Source organism: Sciurus vulgaris (genome assembly GCF_902686455.1).
Source record: "Sciurus vulgaris genome assembly, chromosome: 8".
In the NCBI taxonomy this organism is placed as follows: Eukaryota; Metazoa; Chordata; class Mammalia; order Rodentia; family Sciuridae; genus Sciurus; species Sciurus vulgaris.
The window spans coordinates 107679890-107702881 of record NC_136468.1 but is presented as its reverse complement, the minus strand read 5'-3'; the positions used below and the strand labels follow the sequence as shown (position 1 = coordinate 107702881).

Here is a 22992-nt window from a genome sequence, read left to right as displayed (position 1 = left end):
GCTTCTTGAATGTACAGATCATGTCTTTCATAAAATTTGGAAAGCTTTCAGCCATTATTCCTTCAAATCTTCTTTCTGTCCTTTTCACATTCCTCATTCTGGATCTGTCACAGTGCCTGTGTTGATGTACTTGATGATGTCCCATGGCCCTCCTAGACTCTGTTCACTTTTCTTTTTGTTTTCTTTTTGTTCCTTAGGCTACAAAATTTCAATAGTCCCATCTTCAAGTTCACTGGTTCTTTCTTCTGCCATCTCAAATCTGTTGTAGAGCAAAATTCCAGAGTTAATCCTCTTAGTTTTTTTTTTTTTTTTTTTTTTTTTTTTTTTTTTTTTTTTTCTGTTCTTATTGTTACTGTAGAGGACGACTCTTTGAGTGTCCTGTTCTACCATCTTCTATGTTGTTATCCAAAGATCTCATGGAATATCTATCTGACTTATATTTCTGTGTCCTCCATGCTTAGAGAAATTACTGTTAAGGCATGTAAAATATTTCAGAAATATTTACAGATAAGCTCTTTAATCAGAGTTTTTCCTTTTTTCTCTAACAGGACTTCTAAACAACCAGTGGCTTAAAGAAACAGAGTTTCATCAGAAATCCAGACACTTATATTCCATAATTGCAGAATATGGTTCAAGACTTTATAATTACCAGGTGATGCCCTATTAAGTTGTCATATGTCACTCATTTAAAACTTAATATACTGTAGAACGGGTCCAGCTTGCAGTATGTGATTTTGTTTTGTGTGAGAATGTCTTATAGAAATAATGTATGAAAAGTTCTTTTAAGTGATTTCATGGCTAAGAAGCCCCAAAAATTCTCCACAGCTTCTGATCCCTGCAAGTACCCCACTAGAAGCTTTAGCGCAAAAAAAATGGCAGATCAATCTTTATTGGTAAACTTTCTGATACTCTGATCAGTATAACATATTCTTTCACTCCCAACCTAGTTAGATCAGTGGGTTTAGATGGAGGCCAGTCATTGACTGTTCCCTTCTGGTCCACCCCAGGTCATGTGTACCTCCCTAGCACTTCACACTGTGCTTTATCCATTCTGTACTTAGACCTCAGAAAATGAGAGGGAGACATATGATAGATCTATGACCAGGTCACCACTGCGCCATGGGAAGAAAATACAGATGACTTGACTTGCGTCAACACATACGCTGATCTTTTAACATGCAGGTGACTCCATGCAGTCACCAATGCTAGACCTACCTGCTTAGATATACTTCCTGCCCTTTTCCCTAAGGTAGGTCTTCTGGAATCATCAACTTTCCAGTTCATCCAGAAATGGCTTCATTCCAATGTATTTTGCCCTGTGGAATCCCTAAAGAAAGGAACTTTATAGATCCCAAGCTACATGCAGTAGATGCTATTCCATGGTTTGTTTTGGTCAGCTCAATGACAATAGATTAAACATGTCTCCTGTCTTTAGATACTATTTTATAATATCATGTTATAGCTAATATGCCAGTAAATAACATTTTCAGTCAATATGTATTTCTGAACAATTGAACTGTTTTAATTTTTCAGTATTATAAACATGAACATCTTGTAGCTAAGACTCTTCACCCATCCTTGATTATTTACTTAGGGTACACTCCTGAAAGAAGGATAAACATGGAGTATTTGCAATCAACAGGTGATCTTTCTATGTTGAAACTTAATGCCTTCATATAACTTTTCAAAAAGCTAGATATGCTTCCCACTCTCTCACCATAAAGAACAGGTCATGCATCAGAACCTGTCTTTAGCACATCAAATACATGTTTCACTTTAGTTTCAAAATGATCCTTTAATAAGAGTATTACTAGATCCATGTATATAAATTAGGAAGCTGGATCAGAGCAAGGAAATGCAGCCATATGAGGTTGCACAGCCACCAGTTCTAAAGCTGAAATCTAGACTCAAGACTTGGCTGAGACTGAACCTGCCATCTGCTCCCTGCTGTACATGAAGGATGAAATTTTATTGTCACACTCAGCATAGCCTCAGAAACCAGAGACTTACTGTCGCAATGATGAATTTGAGACCGTGATTTCAAATCATTTGCTCCAGCATTTAATTGGTTTCTATCTAAAGCCCCACATTAGGCAGCAAGCTAATTATTTAATTATTTACCCAAGGACACAGCCAGCAATCATTATGTCTTCCAGTATTCACCTGGAAGTTATACAGTTTAAAATTAAACATCTTAATGAATTTTGTTGAGAGAAAAAAATTAATAGCCATATGGCCAAATTTCATACACCTCCCTGAATTTGTCCCTGCTAAATTATCAGAGCCATGTTTTAAGGCATAAAATGTTGGGTCACACTCAACATTATCTTAATAAAGCAAAACAGAACTGGGGCTGTAGCTTAGTGGCAGAGTGCTTGCCTAACATTTCCCAATACTGGGGAAGATTAAAAAAAAGGCTAAGCAAATAAAACTGAGGCTCTGCCTGTGGCCTTTTCTTGGCTGCCTCTACTTGCCACCTTGATTCTTAAGGAAGCTATAAGTCCTATATCTGCTCAATTGGCTACACAGGCAGACAGATCCTCTCTTAATTCATGATTAGAACTGGCTACAGGAGTTCTGCCAGGAGTCCATCTTTGTTGCAGAAAAACAGGTTGCAGGCTGTCCATCTTGGATGCTGTGATCATCCTACATTTTTGGGGCTTTGCCTGCCTGAGGCTTTGTGGTGAGGCTGCCCATCCACAGGGAGGGACATGCAGGACAGGTTCTTAGGAAACTGAACAGCAGTCTCATTGCCAGGAGTGTTGCCGAGGGATTATCAACTGTACACAAAGCAGCCTCTGCAGTTTTTTTAAAAAAATTTTTGTGGTGCTCAGGATAGAACCCCGAGCCTTGGGCATGTTAGACAAGTGCTTTATCACTGAGCTACGCCTTCAGTCCCAAATCTGCAATACTTTTGATTTTTTCTGTTTTATGTACTATGGATGCTGTGAATTTTGATCTTTCCTATTCCCACTCAATTTGGTTGCCATGATGCTCAGAAACAAATTTATGACCCACAGCTAATGATTTCTTAGAATTTAAGACCTGTGTATGCTCAAACCCTACATTTCTAGCATCATTTTACTTTTCCAACCCTTATTTTATCTTCACTTTTATGTCCTTGTTTATTTTTTGTCCTGCATGTTTTTATGATACACACACACACACATATACGCGCGCGCGCGCACACACACACACACACACACACACACACACACACACACATTCCTATAATGGATCAAGCCTGAAAAGCTTTTGGAGATGAAGCAAAATAAAAGTGTCTTAAAAACTGTAGAAAGTTTTACTGTTTAAGGAACTCTCAAATTCATTTATTAGCAAATTAATTAAGGAGTGTTTTCTGTAGTTCTCTTAAGGTCAGAACAGAAGAAAGAAACATTGAAAACACTACCCCTGCTGATAGGGAACTTACTCAAACTGAAACTGAAAAGCTAGAAATGAGAATCTCTACCTAGTGATAATAAGCTCCCAAATTCATGTTCCTGTCGAAAGAAAAATGTTGAGGACAGCCTTTAAAAGATTGCATTGTTCATCAGGGGGATAAATGCCAGGTAATTTTTTTCTGTGTGCGACACTGCATTCCATCCTGATGCCATTATCACACATTGCACAACAGCATTTGTAAAATGTCCCTCTGTGTTGCACAGAGCAAACTGAGAAAACTTATGGGAATTGAGATACTTTGTAACAAAAAAGCAAATTAATCAGAGGAGAAAGATGGAGCAATAGTTCCCAGCTAACATTGTGTGTATTGGGGGAGGTGGGGCTGGGGATTAAACTCAGGGCTTTGTGTATGCTAGGCAAGTGCTTTACACTGACACAAACCCCCAGGCCCAGATAACATTGATATTCTCTGTAGGGAGTTGAAAGGTGACCTCCCTCAAAAGATAAGTCCACATCCTGACCCCCAGAGCCTGTGAATGTGACCTTTATTTGGAAAAAGAGGTCTCTGCAGATGTAATTAATATGAAATCAAAGTGGATAACCCAGATGGGTCATGAATGCAACAAGCGTCCTTATAAGAGACACACAGAGGAGAGATGTGGAAAAAAGAGGAGGAGGTCATGGGAGAGCAGAGGTCGAGATTGGAGTGATGCAGCCACAATCAAGAATGACAAGAGCCACCAGCAACTGGAGGAGACAAGAAACAGAAGTGTGAGAGAGTACATTTCTGGTGCTTCAAGCCTCCCATTTGCAACCATTTGTTATAGCAGCCCCACGGACCTCATGCAGTCACTTTGAGTTTTCTTTGGAACTCCTGAAAGGTGGGCTTTGTTACCAAAAGGAAATGACCAATAAATAACATGGATGTCTGTTTCCAAACTGGCAGGAGAAATTTTCACTTAGGACAGAATTCCAGAAAAAGCTGATGGAGTCCTCCATGATGGAAGTTATAATTCATTCAAGGGAGTTGATTGCTGAGTCAGTCTTGGTTTTCATTCCTTATCTTTCCTCTACTCTGGTTTGTGCTACTTTCTTGGCACATAAAGAAATGTATCATACTTCTGAACCAACAATAAGCCATGTTCAGCAAAATATGTCAGGGAAGGTGAGTTCTGGACCAGGAAGAATGTCAGAGGGGACTTGTCCCTGGGTGCTACTGACCATTTGTATTGGGATCCTCTTTTTACATGTCTCCTCTGCCTGCTGTCTACTATTGCTGGCTCCCACACAGACCTTCTCACATTCTGTGTTTGAGTAGGTGCTAGGTGTGCACGCATGTGTGTGTATGTGAGTATATATGTATACTTGTGAGTATGTGTATGTGTGTGAGAGCACATGTGTGTACGTGTAAAGTGTGTGTATGAGTGTGCATGAATGTATTTGAGTATGCCTGAGTGAGTATGTAAATGTGTGTGTGCCTGTCCCATGCTGAGTGAGGGTGGACGGGGCTTCAGGATGCTCCCAGATCAGTAACCTTTCTGTGTCTGAAATGGGAGCACCCAGCCACCATCATGTGTGGGAGAGCCTGGATGAGCAGCAGGATGAGCTCATGGGAACAGAGGCACTGGCTGCCCTGTTGAGGTCCTCTCAGAGGGAGGAAATGGCAGCTGGGCTGCTCCACATCCTGGGCAGAGGAACAGGGTGTGCAGCAGTCCCTTGTGCACTTCCAGAGTGCAGACCCTACATCCTACACCGTATCTCCTTTGTCTGTCTCCTTACTGATGCCTCAGAGTGCTCCCCCACCCCATATCAGGTGTGTCCAAACACCAAATTTGTCTCCCCTGATGGCATCTTGGCTAGGGCACCACCTGCTCAATCATTACCAGATGCCTTGTCAGGATTAGGTAGATGACTGTGTTCTTCTGATTGTTTTTGCTAACCTAACCCAAAGTTAATCACTTCCCTTTTTTATTTAGAAATAGAGGGCTCCCACTTTGTTTACAGGGATAAGCCTAACCGGCTCAGCATGGTCCTCTGGGCTCTAAATCATCCTGGACTTTTGCCCTTCCTCTCCCTCCTTCCCCCTTCTTTCCTGCCCTCCCTTCCCACCCTCAGACCCTGTTTAGCACTTTTAACATTTCAAGAAACAGAAAAGGATGACCCCCATCTTGGAGTTCCTGTTGAATGTCCCTCTTTGTTAAATAGATCTGTGTGTTTCCTCATCTCCTAGTTCAATAACCACGCACAGCTGAGACTGAAGAGGATGTGGACACTTTGGAGGATGCTTCTGTGTCCCCAGTCATCTTATGGTCTGAGCCTCAAGGGTTCAAGTGTGATTTCAAAAGAAGACTAACTCAAATAGTCAGGATTCAGAATTACTTCCTATTTATTTATTTATGTATTTATTTATTTCAGACCAGACTTCGTATGCCTAAAGAGCAACTGGAACTCTTGAAGTAAGATATTTGTCTGATATTTGTCACTCTCTGGTGTGTTTCCAAATACTGAAATGTTTTTGTAAAATGATAAAAAAAAAAAAAAAAAAAAATCTAAAGTTATTTCTCCATACTGTTATTCCTTACTTCTTCATGCCAGTCAAGAGCATATGTTCCTGGCCATCTTCTCTTTTCCACCATAAGAAGTCAGATCTGTTTTAAAAAGACACATATGTATAAGTGGGGGAGGGCAGTTTTTCTTGGGCTGCTTCCTTCTGATAAATTCAAATAAAACTAAACATAGTAATTGGAAAGCAAATATGGTATACAGATCAATTCACTTCTTTTTTTTTTAAGATTTTTTTTTTTTTTTTTTTTTTTTTTGCCGTTGTAAATGGACGGAGTGACTTTTATTTGTTTATTTTTATGTAGTGCTAAGATTGAACCCAGTGCCTTGTACATGCTAGGCAAGTGCTCTGCCACTGAGCCACAGCCCCAGTCCAGACTATTCACCTTTAACACTCTGTTGTTTCCTTTTTTCTTTCCCTTCTTCTTTCCTTTCCATCTCCATGTATGCACAGAGAAATGCTAGGGATGATGTCATGAAATATGAATGATAATAAATTCCAGGAGTGAAATTTGGGGAAATATTCTTTCTTATATTTCTCTGATCTGTTTTTTCTTTATAGTAAGCATGTTTCTGTAAACCAGAAAAATGACATTTTTATTGCTTTAGGAAATTATTTGGCCTTTTATATGTTTCTGCTTCTATGGATCATTCCTTAAGAAAATATATATTGGATGTGCTTTCAATATTATTTATGATTGTAAAAAATGGAAGACAACCTAGATGAGAAAAATAGGCCATTATTTAAATATATTTGAGTCTACTCAGGTGATGGGGAATTATGAAGCCATTAAAATAATTCTAATATTTCATTAAAGTTGAGAGTGTTTTGGTACATACAATTACAAATATCATCTCTATTTTGTTACTGATGTTTTTGCCTGGAATAAAAACTATTAGAAGCACACCAAAATTTAAAACTTGTTTGCTTCTTTAAAATGTTCATATTTTCCCAATTTTTAACATACATGGGAAAAAGTACTAGAGAAGTAGTGCTTATATTTTTATCAATATCAAGAAACACCTGTTCACTTGACATTTTCTTATTCTCTTTATGAGTAATTTTCAAGCTGTAAAAGTACCAAGAATTCTTGGAAACAACATCTTGCGTATTCATATTATAAAGCCAGCAAAAGTTAGCTGCCCCCTGGCCAGCCCCTGCCTAAAGCACTTCCACAGAACTCTAGGCCACAGTTTAAAAATCATTGCTTTGTACTGCTCTGGAAATGCAAGGTGTCTCAATTTGAAGAAGCATGACATCTAGGATTTAGGATTCACATGTGTGAGGTCACCTAACTGAGGGACAATCAAAGTTGAGCCTTGCCTACTGCAAGGGGAGCACGGCCAAGTATCAGGACACCCTCAAAACATGTCTCCTGAATGCCTTTGCTTATTTTGTGTAGTGAAATGTAATGCTTTTGATAAATGTGTCTTCCCTGCTCTGCCCTTCCTCATATAATTCTGCTTCCCATTGCTGGCATGGAAGCCCAGCACCCTCAGATGACAGGGACTTGCACCTCACTTCTTCACTTTTAATTCTCCATGTATAGGAAGGAAAGCCAGACCTTGGAAAACAATTTTCGTGAAATTCTATTTTTAATTGAACAAATAGATGTTCTGAAAGCATTGCTTAGAGATATGAAAGATGGCACACACAATTACAGCTGGAACGTCCATGGAGATGCTGCCCAGGACCAGGATAGCACAGACGTGCTCGATGAGGCAAGGCGGGGCGGAGGCGTGGGAGGCTGGGATGATGTTAAACAGGATTTCCTATTGCTAATCCCACTGCTCCTCTGCCTGTGCCCATTGACATTTAGCTTGTGTCCTTTTTGACTTTCTCCCCTGTAACTTTCTTTCACTAGAGCTTGCCCTGGGAAACTCACTTTTTATCAGTGCTGTGTCACAGAGAAGATGCTGTATTGCAGTATGACTTACTTTTCACTAAAATAAATCACCGATTCTGTTTCATTTCCAGTAAAAAAAACAAAAGCAAAGGGTTATTTAGAATGGCTATACACACACACACACAAAGAATGTCTATGCATAAATACTTAATAGTAAGAAATTTTTATTCTCCATCCTTATAGCTCATAAATTAGGTCAGATTTTGACAAAAGTCAATAAGTTTGACTTTGCTTTTCTTCTGTCACCAGCACTACCATCTTTCTCTTCCTCACTGACTGTGTTTTAAAATGCACTGAGATCTAACATTGACCTGCTGTCTCTGGGCCTATTTTATCCTTGTCACTGTGAACAGAGTATTATAGTTGGTCAATGAGAACTAGAACTGTTACACCTGCTCAGGATTCTTGTTTATTCTAGAAGCAGAACATCCTTCAGAATTCAATATTCATTCAAGTGGATGGAAAATTTCTAATATAAGCAATCATCTATTCTTTGTAAACTGCCTGATTACCAAATAAGTACAGAATATTCAAGTCTTTATTGTTAAGCATTAGGACACCACTGAGTCAAGGGGACACAACAATTCACATAGTACAACCCTGTCTCACATTCCAGAGGGGTAGCACTATAGTGCAGTAGTCAGGGATTCAGATGGCGCCCAGGTCCACCTTGCTGTTTGGCCATGGGAGGTCCCTGAACTTATCTTAGCTTTAGTTATTTCATCTGCCTGAGGAGGGCTACTTCCAGAGAACTGTGAAAGTGACATTCCAAATGCATAAACCATGCCTAGCTCAGAAGCATCTTGAGAGCTGTTTAAACTGTTATTTTACAGAATTGGGAAATTAGGCTCAGAGCAATAAAGTGAATAGTCAAAACTCAAGCAGTTGATATTGTTAAAAGAAAACTTTCTACAATTTTTACAGGAAATGTCAAACTTGGTACATTATGTACTTAAAAAGTTGAGAGGGGACATGGTACAGATGGCTGATTATGCCCTGAAGTCAGCTGGTAAGTACAGAAAATGTAGAAAGCTAATTGTTAAAAAAAAAAAAAAAAGGAATCCTTTAAGAGGGGTCTCTCTATTCTTTAAATGTCTTTATTAGGAAAACATACTTAACCACGTGTAACTTGTGAGGGGGCAAACCTAATCAATCTAGATAATAAAGAAGAGATTAGAAATGGTTGTCTTTTATGTTTTATGAATACAAATCTTAGAAAACTGGGCATCTTCATTAGCATGCAACTAAAAGGACCACAAAGAAAGTTGAGATGCCACAAAGAAATTAGGGAAGGCAGAAAATATTTAAAGCATAGCAAATAGAACAACATTTTATATTATTATGTACTAAAGGGGCTTATACATAATAATCTAAATGGATTATTAGTGACTAAATACCAGTGTTTAAATGTCATTTACAAAGTAATATTCTTAATATCTTCCAATTAAAATTAATTCTTAAGAGCTAAGGCTGTGAGTCATTAACCTTAATAAGCTCTACAATGCCCTGCTTGTAACAGGCTATGTGCAGTATGTGTTCAGTAAGCAATGGGGAAGGAAAGAGAGGAGAGGAAGAAGGGTACAGGAGACAATTTAGATGAAGTGGACTAATTTCTTAAAATATACAAACTATCAAAGGTCACTCAAGAATAAGTAGATAATGATAATGTACATTTATTAGAGAAATAGTTAAAAACCCCTTCTTAAAAAACAATAACAACAACTCTAGGACTAGGGAGGTAACACAGTAGTAGAGTGCTTGCACAGCATATGCAAGGTCATGGGTTGATATCCAACGCTGCATTAAAATAAATAAGATGAGAAAGAAAATACTAAGCCTAATGGTTTCACTTGCCCCTTTTATCATCACGTAATATTCTTCAACAAAATATTAGCAAATTGAGTCCAATAATATATTAGAATCATAATACAGCATGACTAAGTAGTGTTTCTCCTAGAATTACAAGTCCAGTTTGTCCTTTGCAAAACTTGCTGTACCAACAGATTAAAAAATATGGTCATCAGATCATCAAATTAGATCCACTAAAGTCACTTAACAAAGCTCAGTGCATCAACAATTTATCCATTCAACAAACTAAAAAGAAATTTCCCTCAGCCTAATAAAGGATACCTGCAAAATTCCTTCAGCTAGTATCACACTTGTTTTTGAAATAGATAAGTGTGAATGTTTTTCCCCGAAGATCAGAAACTAAGTAAGATTGTCTACTCTCACCATTCCTAATCAACATTGTAATAGAAGTTTTAACCAATGAGGTGAGTCAGGATGCAAAAAAGACATACAGAGAGGAAGAAATGGGGGGGGAGGGGGAAAGGCAAATTGGAAAGGAAGTAATAAAAACACCTCTACTCACAGATAACATGATTGTTTACAGAGAAAAAAATCACCAAAAAGAAAATCTAGAATAAGTAAGGCTTATAGTTTTAAGAGTGTGTGTGTGTGTGTAAAATATGAAATACTTAAGTGTATGTCTAACAAAATATGTGAGGGAATCTGTGTACTAAAAACTAAAAACATTTATGAAGCAAATAAAAGAAGACCTAAATAAATGGACAGATATACCATGTTCATGAGTTAGAAGACTCAGTGCAGTTAAGATCAAAATACTTCTGAAGCAGTCAATCGATTCAATATAACCCTAAACAAAATTCCAGCAGGATATTTGTAGAAACTGACAAACTATTTTTAAAATGTATATGCAATGGTGAAGGAATTTTAATATCCAAATCAATTCTGAAAAAACAATGTTGTAACTTACACTACCTGATTTTAAAACTTATAAATTTACAGTAATCAAAAGATCATGGAGCTAATTTTGAAATAAGCCTATAGGACAGACAAAATATAAGGCTGACTTCCAGTACTAATACTGACCCCAAATAAATGGAAAGAATAACTGTAAAGTTATAGACATTAAAATTAAAACCTAGTACTCCCACTTTAAGACTGGTGAAACTGGCCTGCTGAATGTTTAAAACCAAAACAAAGTCAAGGAAGTTGAAGGGCTAAGAAAAAAGAATTTAATATGTTGGCTCTTGCCCTCTGAAGTCAGCTAGGATCCAGGGAATATGAGACTTCTCTAAGGGCTAGCCCTACCACTCTGATGAGTCAACTGATCTCCCAATCAAGGGGATTCTGCAGACAGGAGGGTCACTGAAGAGGGAAATGTCCCTGATGCTGCCAAGGCAAGCAACATGTCGTCAGTAAGACCCTGACCCAACCTGGAAGGTGGCAATAGAGAAGTTAAGAGGCAAGTTCCTGAGAGGAACCCCCTGAGAAGTCTTAGCTGACTCTTAGTAATATATAGGAAGGAACAAGGTCAATTTTGACCAAATAGCTGGCAGGGGAGTATAACCAAAGCATAGTCTTTCACGGACATTTAAATGAAGATGATGGTTCTCTTAATGTAACTAGTGATGTACATTTGTGTCAGGCCTCCCAAAAGTAAGTAAAACCGTAAAGTTATTTTTTAAAAAGAAAGCTTTTTTAATACAGGAGTGCCTGATGCACAAGTTTGTTTTGAGTCAATTTGAGACCAATCTGTGCTTTTTTTTTTTCTTTTTTGGTGGTGTGATTATTACAGATTGTAGCTCAGACTCCCCCTTTAGAATTTACAATTCATGACTTCCACCCTGGGACTTGATTTTAATTAAGACCTAGAAAAAAGACAATCTTCAACCAAGCTGTAAAAGGACCTTACCAAGTGCTCCTGATCATCAGGATGGCTATCTAAACTGCTAAAAAGAGGAGAACTCATTACCAGGGGCAGTTTCCACCTCAGAAAGTTCAAATGCTAGGATGGATGGAAATACCAAAGGGCATAATGAAAATGAAATCAAAAGATATAAAAAGAAAAAAGGGGGAATTTGTGAGAAATAGAAAGTCTGGTGGTCCATTTTAAGAATGTAGTATTCAGCTTTAATTGGATCTAATTGTAGCCATTGTAATTATAGTCCTTCCCTTTTGCTCACCCCAGTTTTAAAATTAGCCAATCGTGTAGATTGTATCCTTGAGTCCTCCAGTAAGGGCAAAGGGCAGTGCAGCATTAGGTATATAAACCAGCAGACTGCCTGCCCAGGGCACTTGCTTGCTAGGTTCAGGTAGCACGTCCTTCTGGCAGAAGTAAAGGTTTGCTGCCCACCCACTTTCAAGCACATGTTTGATTTCTTGCAAATCAAATAACATAGGAATAACATAGAAAGTCCAGAAATAGTCCACACATGTGGTAAATTGATTTTTGACAAAGGAGAGAAGTCAAATACTTTTTTGTAAAAAAATAAAATAAAAACAAACTTCAACTTACATTTTATAAAAATGAACCCCAAATGGATCACAGGCCTAAATGCACAGTTAAAGCTATGAAACTTATAGGAAAAAAAAGAGAATATTCTTAACCTTGTATTAGAGAAAAAAATTCTTAAACATGACATCCAAAACGTGATCCATAAAAAGAAGAGTGGACGAGTAGGGCCTCATCAAAATTAAGTTCTACTCTACAAAAGACAACTAAGAGAATGAAAAGACAAGTCACTGGCTTGGAGAGAATATTTGCAAGCCACATATTGTACAAAGGATTTTGTATCTAGTATTTATAAAAACTGTCAAGCATCAATAATCAGAATACAGACAAGTTAATAAAAAATGGGCAAAAGATTTGTAAGGTACTTCATCTAAAGAAAATATATGAATCTAAGAAACATTAAAAAAAATGCTTGACATTATTATTCATCAGTGAAATGTAAATGAAAATCACAATGATTTACCACCATGCACCCTGAACATGCCCAATCTCATCTGATCTCAGAAGCTAAGCAGAGTCAGGCCTGGTTAGTACTTGGATAGGAGACTATGCATCTATTAGAAGAACAAACAAGAACTGACCACACCCAGGGCTTCCACAGTGTGAAGCAACCGGAACTCTCATATGCTGCTGGTAGGAATGATACATGGTACTTTTTGGAAAACAGCTTGCCAATTTCTTCTGAAGTTAAATATAAAACCTTATGACCCAGTAGTCCCACCTCTAGGTATTTAAGAGAAATTAAAATTTATCTTCACATCAGACCTATTCGTGAATGTGTATGGCAACTGTATTCATCATAATCACCAAAATTGGAAATAACCCAAATGTCTATTAATGGATGACTGAACAGCTAACTGTGGTTATCCATAAATTGAAAAACTACTAGGCAGTCAATCACAAAGAATGAACTGCTGATACTCATTACTACAGTCTTCAATCTCAAATGCATTGTGGTAGCTGAAAGTAGCCATATTCGAAAGAGTGCATGTTGTGACTGACCACTAAGGGACAGCAAAAGGAATGTCCCCAGTAGGTAAATTTGCAGAGGAGAACCACAGAACTGAAGCAACCCTTCGGTTCACAGTGTTCACAGTGACCAGTTCTTGCCAACCCAGGAAGGATTTCAAGTGAGTCACACAGGCAAAAGTTTATTAGAGTGAAATAAGGATGCACAGTATGGGAATCGAGCTGACTGTTCCTGGATAGGACAGTGTTGCTCTTGCAGATTCTGAGTTTTAAGGGATTTATGTCCATTGGTGGTTCTTTCGATTTCTAATGCCCCCTGTTTTAGTCAGCTTTTTCATTGCGATGACTAAAGCACCCAACTAGCACAATTGTAAAGGAGGAAAAGTTTATTTGAGGGCTCACATTTTAAGAGGTCTTAGTCCACAGAAGGCTGGCCTCATCCCTTGGGGCTCTAGGTGAGACAAAACATCACTGTGGAAGAGTGTGGCAGAGGGAACCAGCTCACTCAATTATCAGGAAGCATAGAGAGAGTCTCCACTCAGCAGATATAAATACATACTCCAAAGCCACGCCTCCAATGCCCACACCCTGCCAACCTTCAGTTACCACTCATTAAATCCCATCAGATGATTAATCCACTAATTGGGTTAAGGCTCTGGTGACCCAATCATTTCTTTTCTGAACCTTCTTGCATTATCTCACACGTGAGCTTTGGGGGACATGTCACATCTAAACCATAACACCCTTCAGTGTTTTATTATCCCTCTATATATCCCTCAGCAAATTTTTTCTGGGAGGGTCATGATGACCTGATCACAAGGGAGGGTGTGACATGGTTTGGTGATGGCCTGGTCACAAATAGAAGGTTGTGACAACCTGGTCACAGGAGATAAAAGTTTTGAGGCAATAGTTCCTTTAAGGGGTTATAATTAACTATGGCTAGTGAATGTTTGACATACCAGTTCCCATTTTCCCAGATTCTTGTCTGCTTTGATGAGGTTTTCTGTTATTCTCAGTCCTGTGGCTTATGAACTCTCTTTGACATATAAGTCTGATATCCTCCCTGAAAGTTATTTCCCTCTTTTTACTTCCTTCCTACCCAGCTACTCATGGCTAAACTCTCTACCTAGCAGGTAAACTTATGGAAATTGGAAAGAATAGTGATTGTGAGGTTTGGGGCAAGAGATTGGGCAGGGGTTGGATGGCTAGTTTGCCATTTTTGCAAGGGTGGGGAGGGGGTCAGAAGGAACTGATTAATTGGAGTAAAATTTTTGATGGCTGCCCACTGTGTGAATATACTAATAAAACATTGAACAGTAGTGTAGACTTTAAGTGGTAAATTATATGGTATGTATATTATATCTCAGTAAAACTGATTAAAGTGAAAACTGAATGAAAAAGTGAATAAATGAGAATTATTTTAAAAACCCACATTCCCCCAATGTAAATTTTTCTTAAAAGGATTATGTGTTGGGGGGGGAGGGACAGTCCTCACATTAGCATGTGAAAGGACATTTCCTGTCCCATCATTCCAGTAGGAATTGATTGAGTAGCAAGGTTTGTGAGAGGTTGCCAGATAAAACAAAGGTTGCATAATTAAATTTGAATTTTAGACACAGCAAATCGTTTTTCAGGTAGCTAGTTCCGAAAGATTGCTGAATCTGGCCCTAGGTACTCATGTACTATTTCAAATTGTGCCACCTTAGAAAAAGTTGGTAATCAGTTATTTGGTCAGGCAAATGTACTTTTAGTGTTATACTGTGCTACTCAAATGAAATTTAAGGAAATGATTTACATCTTTTTATTTCTTGCATATAAAATGCATTTGCTTCCAAAGTGAAATAATCTAAGGGATAATACTTGAGTGCATTTTATATTTCTTTGATTTAAAATTAAAGTTCAGTGAATGAATCTACATGATTGCTGTTATGAGTATAACTTGAAGGACATTAATGACTGTTGATTTTCTGCTTTTTTTTTTTTTTAATGAATAGGAATGATTTTAAAAATTTCATTTATCTCATTATGGAGGGCCAGATATCCTTTTGGATGTTAAACAGAATCAACACTTTATTTCCAGCTCTTTTTCAATTGCTCCAGAATTCAATTTTTTATCATAATATTAGTTTCAGAACTTATGTGAAACCACACAGAGCCAACATGACTTTCTCAAAAGACAGAATTTCAGTGGTAATAAAAAAATTACAGTTTTAGTACCTATTCCTATTTTATCTCCATCATAATTTACCCCGTAATAGTTTTCCAAGAATATCATTAAAATGATACATTTTGAATTATGTATGTAATTTTTTATTTTAAAAATATTTTATAATTTTAGGAGCCTCCATCATTGAAGCTGGGACTTCGGAAAGTTACAAAAATAATAAAGCAAAACTATACTGGCATGGGATAGGGTTCCTAAATTATGAGATGCCTCCAGATATTATTCTTCAGGTAAAAGTGAAATTAAGAAGAACCAAGTTCTATTTTATTATAATTTATCATGAAAATATTAACATTTAAAATGGAGGCAGTACAAGAGTGTTCAAACTCATTACACACCTGAAATATTTTTACATTTTAAATAATTATATTGCATTCATCATTTCTTATTTTATAGTTATTAAATTATCATTGATTAATCATGTGATTTAAAGATAAGTGAACTAGATTATTTGGTTTCCGAATAGAAAGTATACATTCATATCTTTTTAAAGTTGATTTTGTGACATCTTTTCCATTGAAAATTTCAGTTGTTTAGTAAACATTTATCAAAGGTGCTTGTGTTCTTAATTCTAGTGTTTTGATAAATGCTATTCATGTCACATGTTCTTAAGTCCATTTACAACCAAAGAAATAACCAAATAAGATTTCCCCCGAAACCTTCAGATCAATTCCAAAGGCAGTAGATGCCAACCGACAGTAGGGCATGTCTTAACTACAATCCACCTATCTGAAGTTGGTTTCAAATTTAGAAGTACCTTCAGGGACAACTCAGAATTTTATGCGAAGCCTTAACTTTAGATCTAGACAATGATACGCCTCATTTTCCTTTACCACCATTATCCCCTCAACCACCACAATCATTACTACTACCGCCATCCTTAGCACCACCATCTCCATCACTACCATTACCACCATCACTGTCACTTCTACCCCGTCACCATTGCCTCCTCATTCACTATCTTCTCTCTGATTTCCACCATATCCATTCTATTGCTACTGTTATTAACCACCATCACCATCACCACAATTACCCGCCTTCATTTCCACTATTATCACTGTGTTCACCTCCAACTCCACCACCACCTTCCTTGTCCCAGCCATCACCACCATTACCATCACCACCTCCACCACAATCCCTTCCACTGCTATCATCATTACCACCATCCCAACCATCTTTGTTAGCACCATCAACACTACCATCATTTACACCCTCCAGCTTCCTTTTAGTATCTCAAGGTCCAACCGGAGCAATGAAAGAAAATCTGCTCATATGATAAAGGGCTCTGATTAATAGAAGACTAAAGCGCTCTGGAAAAACATCAAACTTAGGGGTATCTTGGAAGTTTTCCTGTTTGGTATATATCCTGAACAAAGGTTCTGCAGTCACCTCATTCCAGGACTAAATTTACATTCGCAGAGAAGAGATTAATTTGATGTTTTCTTTCCAGCCAGATGTCCATCCTGGAAAATGTTGGGCCTTTCCAGGTTCCCAGGGTCATATTCTAATCAAGCTTGCCAGGAAGATCATACCAACCGCTGTTACCATGGAGCACATCTCAGAGAAGGTGTCACCCTCAGGAAACATCTCCAGTGCACCCAAGGAATTTTCTGTCTATGTGAGAAACTATCTAAATCTGTCATACAAAGCTGGATTATCATCTTAATTGTGCAACTAATTAGTGGTATTACTTACTTCCTGGGCCTTGGCTTTATTATCCTCAAAGTGGCAGACTTAAACCATGTGATTTCTACTGCTTAATATTATTTTTTTACTTTTATCAGGGTTATCTGTGTGCGAAAAGTTACACATGTCCATAAAGTTCATGATGTATTATCTCACTTCTCCTTGTTCCCACTTCTCCCGCTATCCTGATACTTCTGCTTGCAACAGTTTTAGCTGGGTACTTTTAGTAATAAAACTTTTAGTTTTATTTGGGTACTTGCCTTCATGCTGGCTTGTCCATTATTTCTTGATCTTTCAGATTTGGTTGTTATCTGCTGACAGCCTCAGTGGAAAATGAATTATTAACTCTCTTCCATGGTTTCCCCATCATCCTCCCAGTATCTTTTTGTCTTTCTTAAATTCACATAACATTTAATGTATTCATTTGAAGTGCACACTTCAGGAGCTTTTAGTATATTCACAGAGTTGTGTACCTATCATCACAATCAACTTTAGAACATTTTCACTACCCCAAAAAGAAACTCAACACACCTTAGCTGTCACCACTAATTCCCCCATCACACCCCCAGCCCTGGGAACCACTAAACTACTTTGTCTCCATAAGTTTACCTAGAACATTTTATATAAACAAAATCATATTAAATATGGCCTTTAGTGAATGACTTTTTTCATTTTGCAGGTTTTCAAGGCTCATTCAGGTTGTAACATGTCCATATTTGATTTAATTGCTGAATAATATTTCATTGTTTAGATAAACCACATTTTATTCACCAATTCATGGACATTTGAATTATTTCTAGGTTTTTTGGCTATTATGAATGCTGCTGCTATCAACATTTGTGTAAGAATTTGTGTGTGTGTTGTTTTTTTGTGTTTCTTTTAGAGTATATACCTCAGATTGAAATTGCTAGATTTCACATGGCTGATTTATATTTAATGTTTTGAGGCACTGCTAGGATGTATACCTTACTTTTTGTTTCAATCAGTATTCAATGTTTTCATGGTAACTGAGGCAGGAGGATCACTGGTTCAAAGCCAGCCTCATCAAAAATGAGGTGCTAAGTAACTTAGTGAGACCCTGTCGCTAAATAAAATATACAATAGGGCTGGGGGTGTGGCTCAGTGGTCGAGTGCCCCTGAGTTCAATCCCCAGTACCCACACCTTAAAAAAAAAAGAATTTGCTGATAAAAAGCTGGCCACAAACCCTGTGTTCATGGTGGGGCTTATGGACAGCAAACTCCACAGGTGGGATGTCTGGTTAGCCATTTCCTCTGGAGGCAAACTCCACAGGTGGGATGTTTGGTTAGCCATTTCCTCTGGAGGAATCGGCAAGTTGACCCTGAGAGCAATCCTGCAGTCTTGTAATAGGAGGCATGGGCTTGGTTGAGCACATACTGGGAGTTGCTAGGGAGGAAAGGCTGGCACATTACCACGCAGTACATAGGGTAGGATCAACCTCTTATTTTGGTTGTACTGGAGTTGTGGTTGTCAGAGCTGGAGATAGAGCAGAGCTCCCTGCAGAGCCAGGCAAGGGCAGGAACCTACCATGGACTAGGAATCTAACATATTTTTAAAAAGACTACTCCAGGCCTCAGATCTAAGCCTCTCTTTCTCCTGCTTTTCTCTTACTCCATAGCCCCAGACCCTGGACCTTTCTGGGACCAGCAGTATAAGCCTAAGTGCTACAGATTTCATCTCTAGCAAGAGAAGTATATGTGTCCTTCAGTTCCCATTTAGCCATTTCCACACATTTTTGTCTGAGAGTCTATTCCCATTTTTCTCCCCCTGGAGGGTACATGCTTTATTTCAATCCTGTGATGTTTCTCTCTGGAGGTGGGCTCCATGTTAAACAGTCTGTGTCCTCTGGATGCATCTAGCTTCTGTGCCTATGAGGCTGCTCAGCAGAGGACCACTGTGTTCTGACACCAGCCTATACCCAGATAGCAGATTTCAACTAGTTGAGTGAGGGTGAAGTTGAACAGATCCAGCCCTGTCTCAGACCGTGCGCATAGTTGCTCATTATGCTCTGAGTGGATCCTTCAGGCAGGAATTCTTTAGTGTAAAGACTACTTCTTGTTATTTTTATTCTGTATTAGAGAATTTATGGACCAAGTGAAATTTAAAAACAGATCTTAAAAAGGTGGATATAAAATTAGCACTCTTCTCTTAGGAAGCTAAAGGAACTCTAAAAGGCTTAAACCATATATATGTATATGTATGTACATATGTAACTGAGTACTTTATGTAATCATGATGTACCTAATTATTTTAATAAAATGGTGTTATGGTTTAATATTAATATTTTCATTATAAAATGATTAAGCTAATGATCTCTATTTTGTTGAATTTCCTTAATTTAAGGAGCCTAATAATAATCTTTAGGTTCACAAAATAAATTAATTTGCACTAGTGCATTCTCCTCTTACAGATCTTCAATTTGAGTGGGTGAAAAAGAAGAACAAAAACCACAGGGGAATTGCATACAAAGACCAAAATTTCTTTCAGTTAACAAAAGCTGACTTTAGAGGGAGTTATTTGTATGATCAGAGTCTCACATTGGATTAATTTCATTTTGTGTGAGAAAACATCAGGTCAACATGGACCCTGTTTTTTAAATTTTATTCAAAGTATGTTGAGTTCAAATACTGTCAGTGTTGATGCTGGGATTCACTCTACGTCTGTCTTTCTGTCTAGCTATCTATCATCCACCTTCTGCCTATCCATCTCCTTATCATCTTTCATCTATCTCCCTTTCTATCATGCTCCATCATGTATCTCCCTATCTTTTTGTTGTTGTTGTTGTTTTTGCTGTTGTTGTTTAGCACTGGGGCTTGAACCTAAGACTAGGCAGATGCTAGCAAGCATGCTACTATTGAGCCACACCCCAGTCCACCATATCTCCCTATCAGCCATTTAATTATCTTCTGTCCTTCATCTGTCTTTTATCCTCTCTCTCGCTCCCTCTCTCTCATACACACACACACACACACACACACATACACACACACACACATCTATCTATCTATCTATCTATCTTTCTATCTATCTATCTATCTATCTATCTATCTATCTATCTATCTATCTATCTAATCTATCCAGCCTTGTGATCAGCTTCTGTCCTCATTAGCCCTCAAGGTTAAGGCTCTTTGGGTGTATAAGCCAGTCCTGACTCTAGCACAGCACCCTGACCCTCATGGAAAAACACACGACATCTAGTAAATTGTTACTGTTTGAACAACTGCACCCATTTATTTTAACCAAGCATCCACTCATTATTACTTCCAAATCCATTGTTTCTTTATAGGGCATCGCAAAAAAATGTGAAGGAGAAGAAGTTTTCCTAGGTCGGTTTATATACAACAAGACAGAAACCACCGTTCAAACATTTGAACTCCAGGTAATGTGTGCTTTGGGAAATAAGGTAGGATTGGCTTCATCACTGGGAGAGTTCTGCTGGCATTGCTGCATGCAAAGTGGTGTGCACGAATAGTTATGACAAAGCAAGAGTTAGGCAAGGCTTATCAGAATTTCAGTTCTTAGAGTGCTCACACTCATTTCAATGCAAAATATGGGAAATTGCAAAAGCACTTTCTAAGCAAAAGTCTTCCTCATTTGCTGTTTTTCTCAACCCTTTCTCTCTTATTTATTTATTTATTCATTCATTCATTGTTTATTTTTGTGGCACTGGGGATCAAACCCACAGACCCCCACATACTAGACAAACACTCCACCATTGAACTACATTCCCAACCCTCAATCCTTTTAGCTCTGTGTTCCCTTGAAACTTTTAAGTTTGATAGTCACAACCTTCTCTTTCTTGGATAAAGGGACTGGGTATGGTAGTGCTAAATGAGGTAAACAGCGGCAAAGAGGAACTCAGAGGAAGAAAGGACATTTAATACCAGATTTAATATTTAATATGAATGGGAGAGGGAATGCCAACTACTAACTTTATAACCCCCCGGAAATGCACTAAGGTCTTTGAAATCTATTTTCATTATTTCCCATTAGCCACAGGAAGTAAGTGAAGAGATACAGAAGGCATTTTATAAGATGTAAAAATAAATCTTTATGACACTTTGTGGTGAGAAAAACCTGAGTCAAAACCAACATACAGTCAGCCTGTCATATCCATGGACTCTGTGTCCATGGGTTCAGTCAACTGCAGATCAAAAATATTTGAAAAAATAATTACATCTGAACTGAACCATGTACAAACTTTTTTTCTTATTGCTATACCCTAAACAATACAGTATAACAACTCTTTACATAGTGTTTACATTGAATTAGATGTTATAAATAATCTAAAAGTTTTAAAGTACATGGGAGGATGTGCATATGTTACATACAAACCATATATTTTATATAAGGAACTTGAGCCTCTACAGATTTGGGTATCAGAAGAGGATCCTGGAGCCAATCCCCCTCAGATACCAAGGCATGGTTGTAAGCATTGGAAATGAAGATGCCTGTAGAGTTTCATATTTGATTGCATATTCACATGCATTTGGGTTCATACACTCACTTTTATAGTTGGATTCATAGATCTGTTTTCATACAACCAACACTCTGCGTCCCCGGTGATGGCAGCACCCAGGAGAGAGCACAGCAATGACAGACACTTGGCATCAGACCATCATATTATCTTTCTTCCCCTATAGTTGTCTATTCTTTCCTTCCAGAAACTCTTTCTCTTATCCATTCAACCAGCATTTGAAAATATTTGTGTTAGGGAGGAAAGAAAATTTTAATTTTCCATTATATCAGCATTCATTGAGTTTCAAGGTGAATTTCTTTATAGGGCATTAATTTTTTCTTTTCTTTATTTTCAGCATGAAGTTTCTGAACCGTTATTATGTGTGAATCTTAAAATCCTCAGCAACTGGGGACACCCGAAGTACACTTGTTTGTATCGATTCAGGGTTCATGGTGTCCCCAATGATCACACCTAAAACTGGCACAGAAGGCCATGACCACATGTCCAGAATATTCTAGGATTCTCACTCACTGAGATTAGACTGCATCTCTAGAAATCGAAAATTGGGAGTGGGAAGGAAACCTCAAAGTAGTTCCTACTTGCCAGTGAAAAGTGAATGAATTTTATTAATAAAAATATAAAAAATTCAACATCCATGTAGTATATTTCTGTTTAGGATGCATCACGTTAGAGCACCGAAAGGTGATTTTTGTACTTAGACTAAGACAGTTATATATTTTTAACAGCCATACTCATAATAGCACCTTTGTTATTCATTGTCTACACCAGGCATGGATGTCCACTTTTATCACTAATATTAACACTCATCTGAAGGCACTGACCAAAGTAATGAGAGAAAAGACAGATCATTTTTAAATTAGTGAGGAGTTCTGGCCATGACTTATTTGCAGATGATGTGCTCAATTCTGTGAAAGGCAATGAAGTCTATTTTTTGTTTTTTTTAAAAAAAAACTATAAACAAGTAAGAACTGCAGTAAGTTGGTGTATACAACATTATCACATATAAATCAAGATCATTCATAAATAAAACAAGAAGTTAGAAGGTATAGAAGGTATCATTTACAAAAACCACAACAAAGATAATAAACATCAAATTAAAAAAAAAAAAAAGGTAGTAAAATTCCTAGGGAAAGAAATCTCCCAAACAGCAGTAAATTACCAAAAGTTTTCAGTAAATGAAAGACATGTCATACATATTCTTGACAGGAAAACTTAATTATCAAAACATTAGTTCTCCCTAATTTAATCTATAAATGTATCTTAATCTCAATTTTTTAAATGGGGGGAAATATATTTTGGAGGCAGTTATAAGACATTAAAGAATTGTTTAAAAACAATTTGTAGGTATCTATGTAATTGTATTATAATTTTGTTTAAAAAAAGAATTCTGGGCTGGGGAGATAGCTCAGTCGGTAGAGTGCTTGC

At 37.6% G+C, this 22992-nt stretch overlaps 1 protein-coding gene across 1 annotated transcript in view; it reads left to right on the top strand.

The window, feature by feature from the left end:
* The window catches only part of SUN3 (Sad1 and UNC84 domain containing 3), a 32618-nt gene extending 10401 nt beyond the window's left edge, over nt 1-22217 (top strand). The window contains exons 3-10 of the mRNA XM_079150796.1: nt 549-652; nt 5818-5858; nt 7515-7674; nt 8796-8880; nt 15497-15612; nt 16833-17000; nt 20374-20466; nt 21902-22217. Of these exons, the coding sequence (XP_079006922.1) occupies nt 549-652; nt 5818-5858; nt 7515-7674; nt 8796-8880; nt 15497-15612; nt 16833-17000; nt 20374-20466; nt 21902-22021 (887 nt within the window). The 3' untranslated portion in view covers nt 22022-22217. The remainder of the gene's footprint in view (nt 1-548; nt 653-5817; nt 5859-7514; nt 7675-8795; nt 8881-15496; nt 15613-16832; nt 17001-20373; nt 20467-21901) is intronic.
* The last annotated feature ends 775 nt before the right edge of the window (nt 22218-22992 follow it).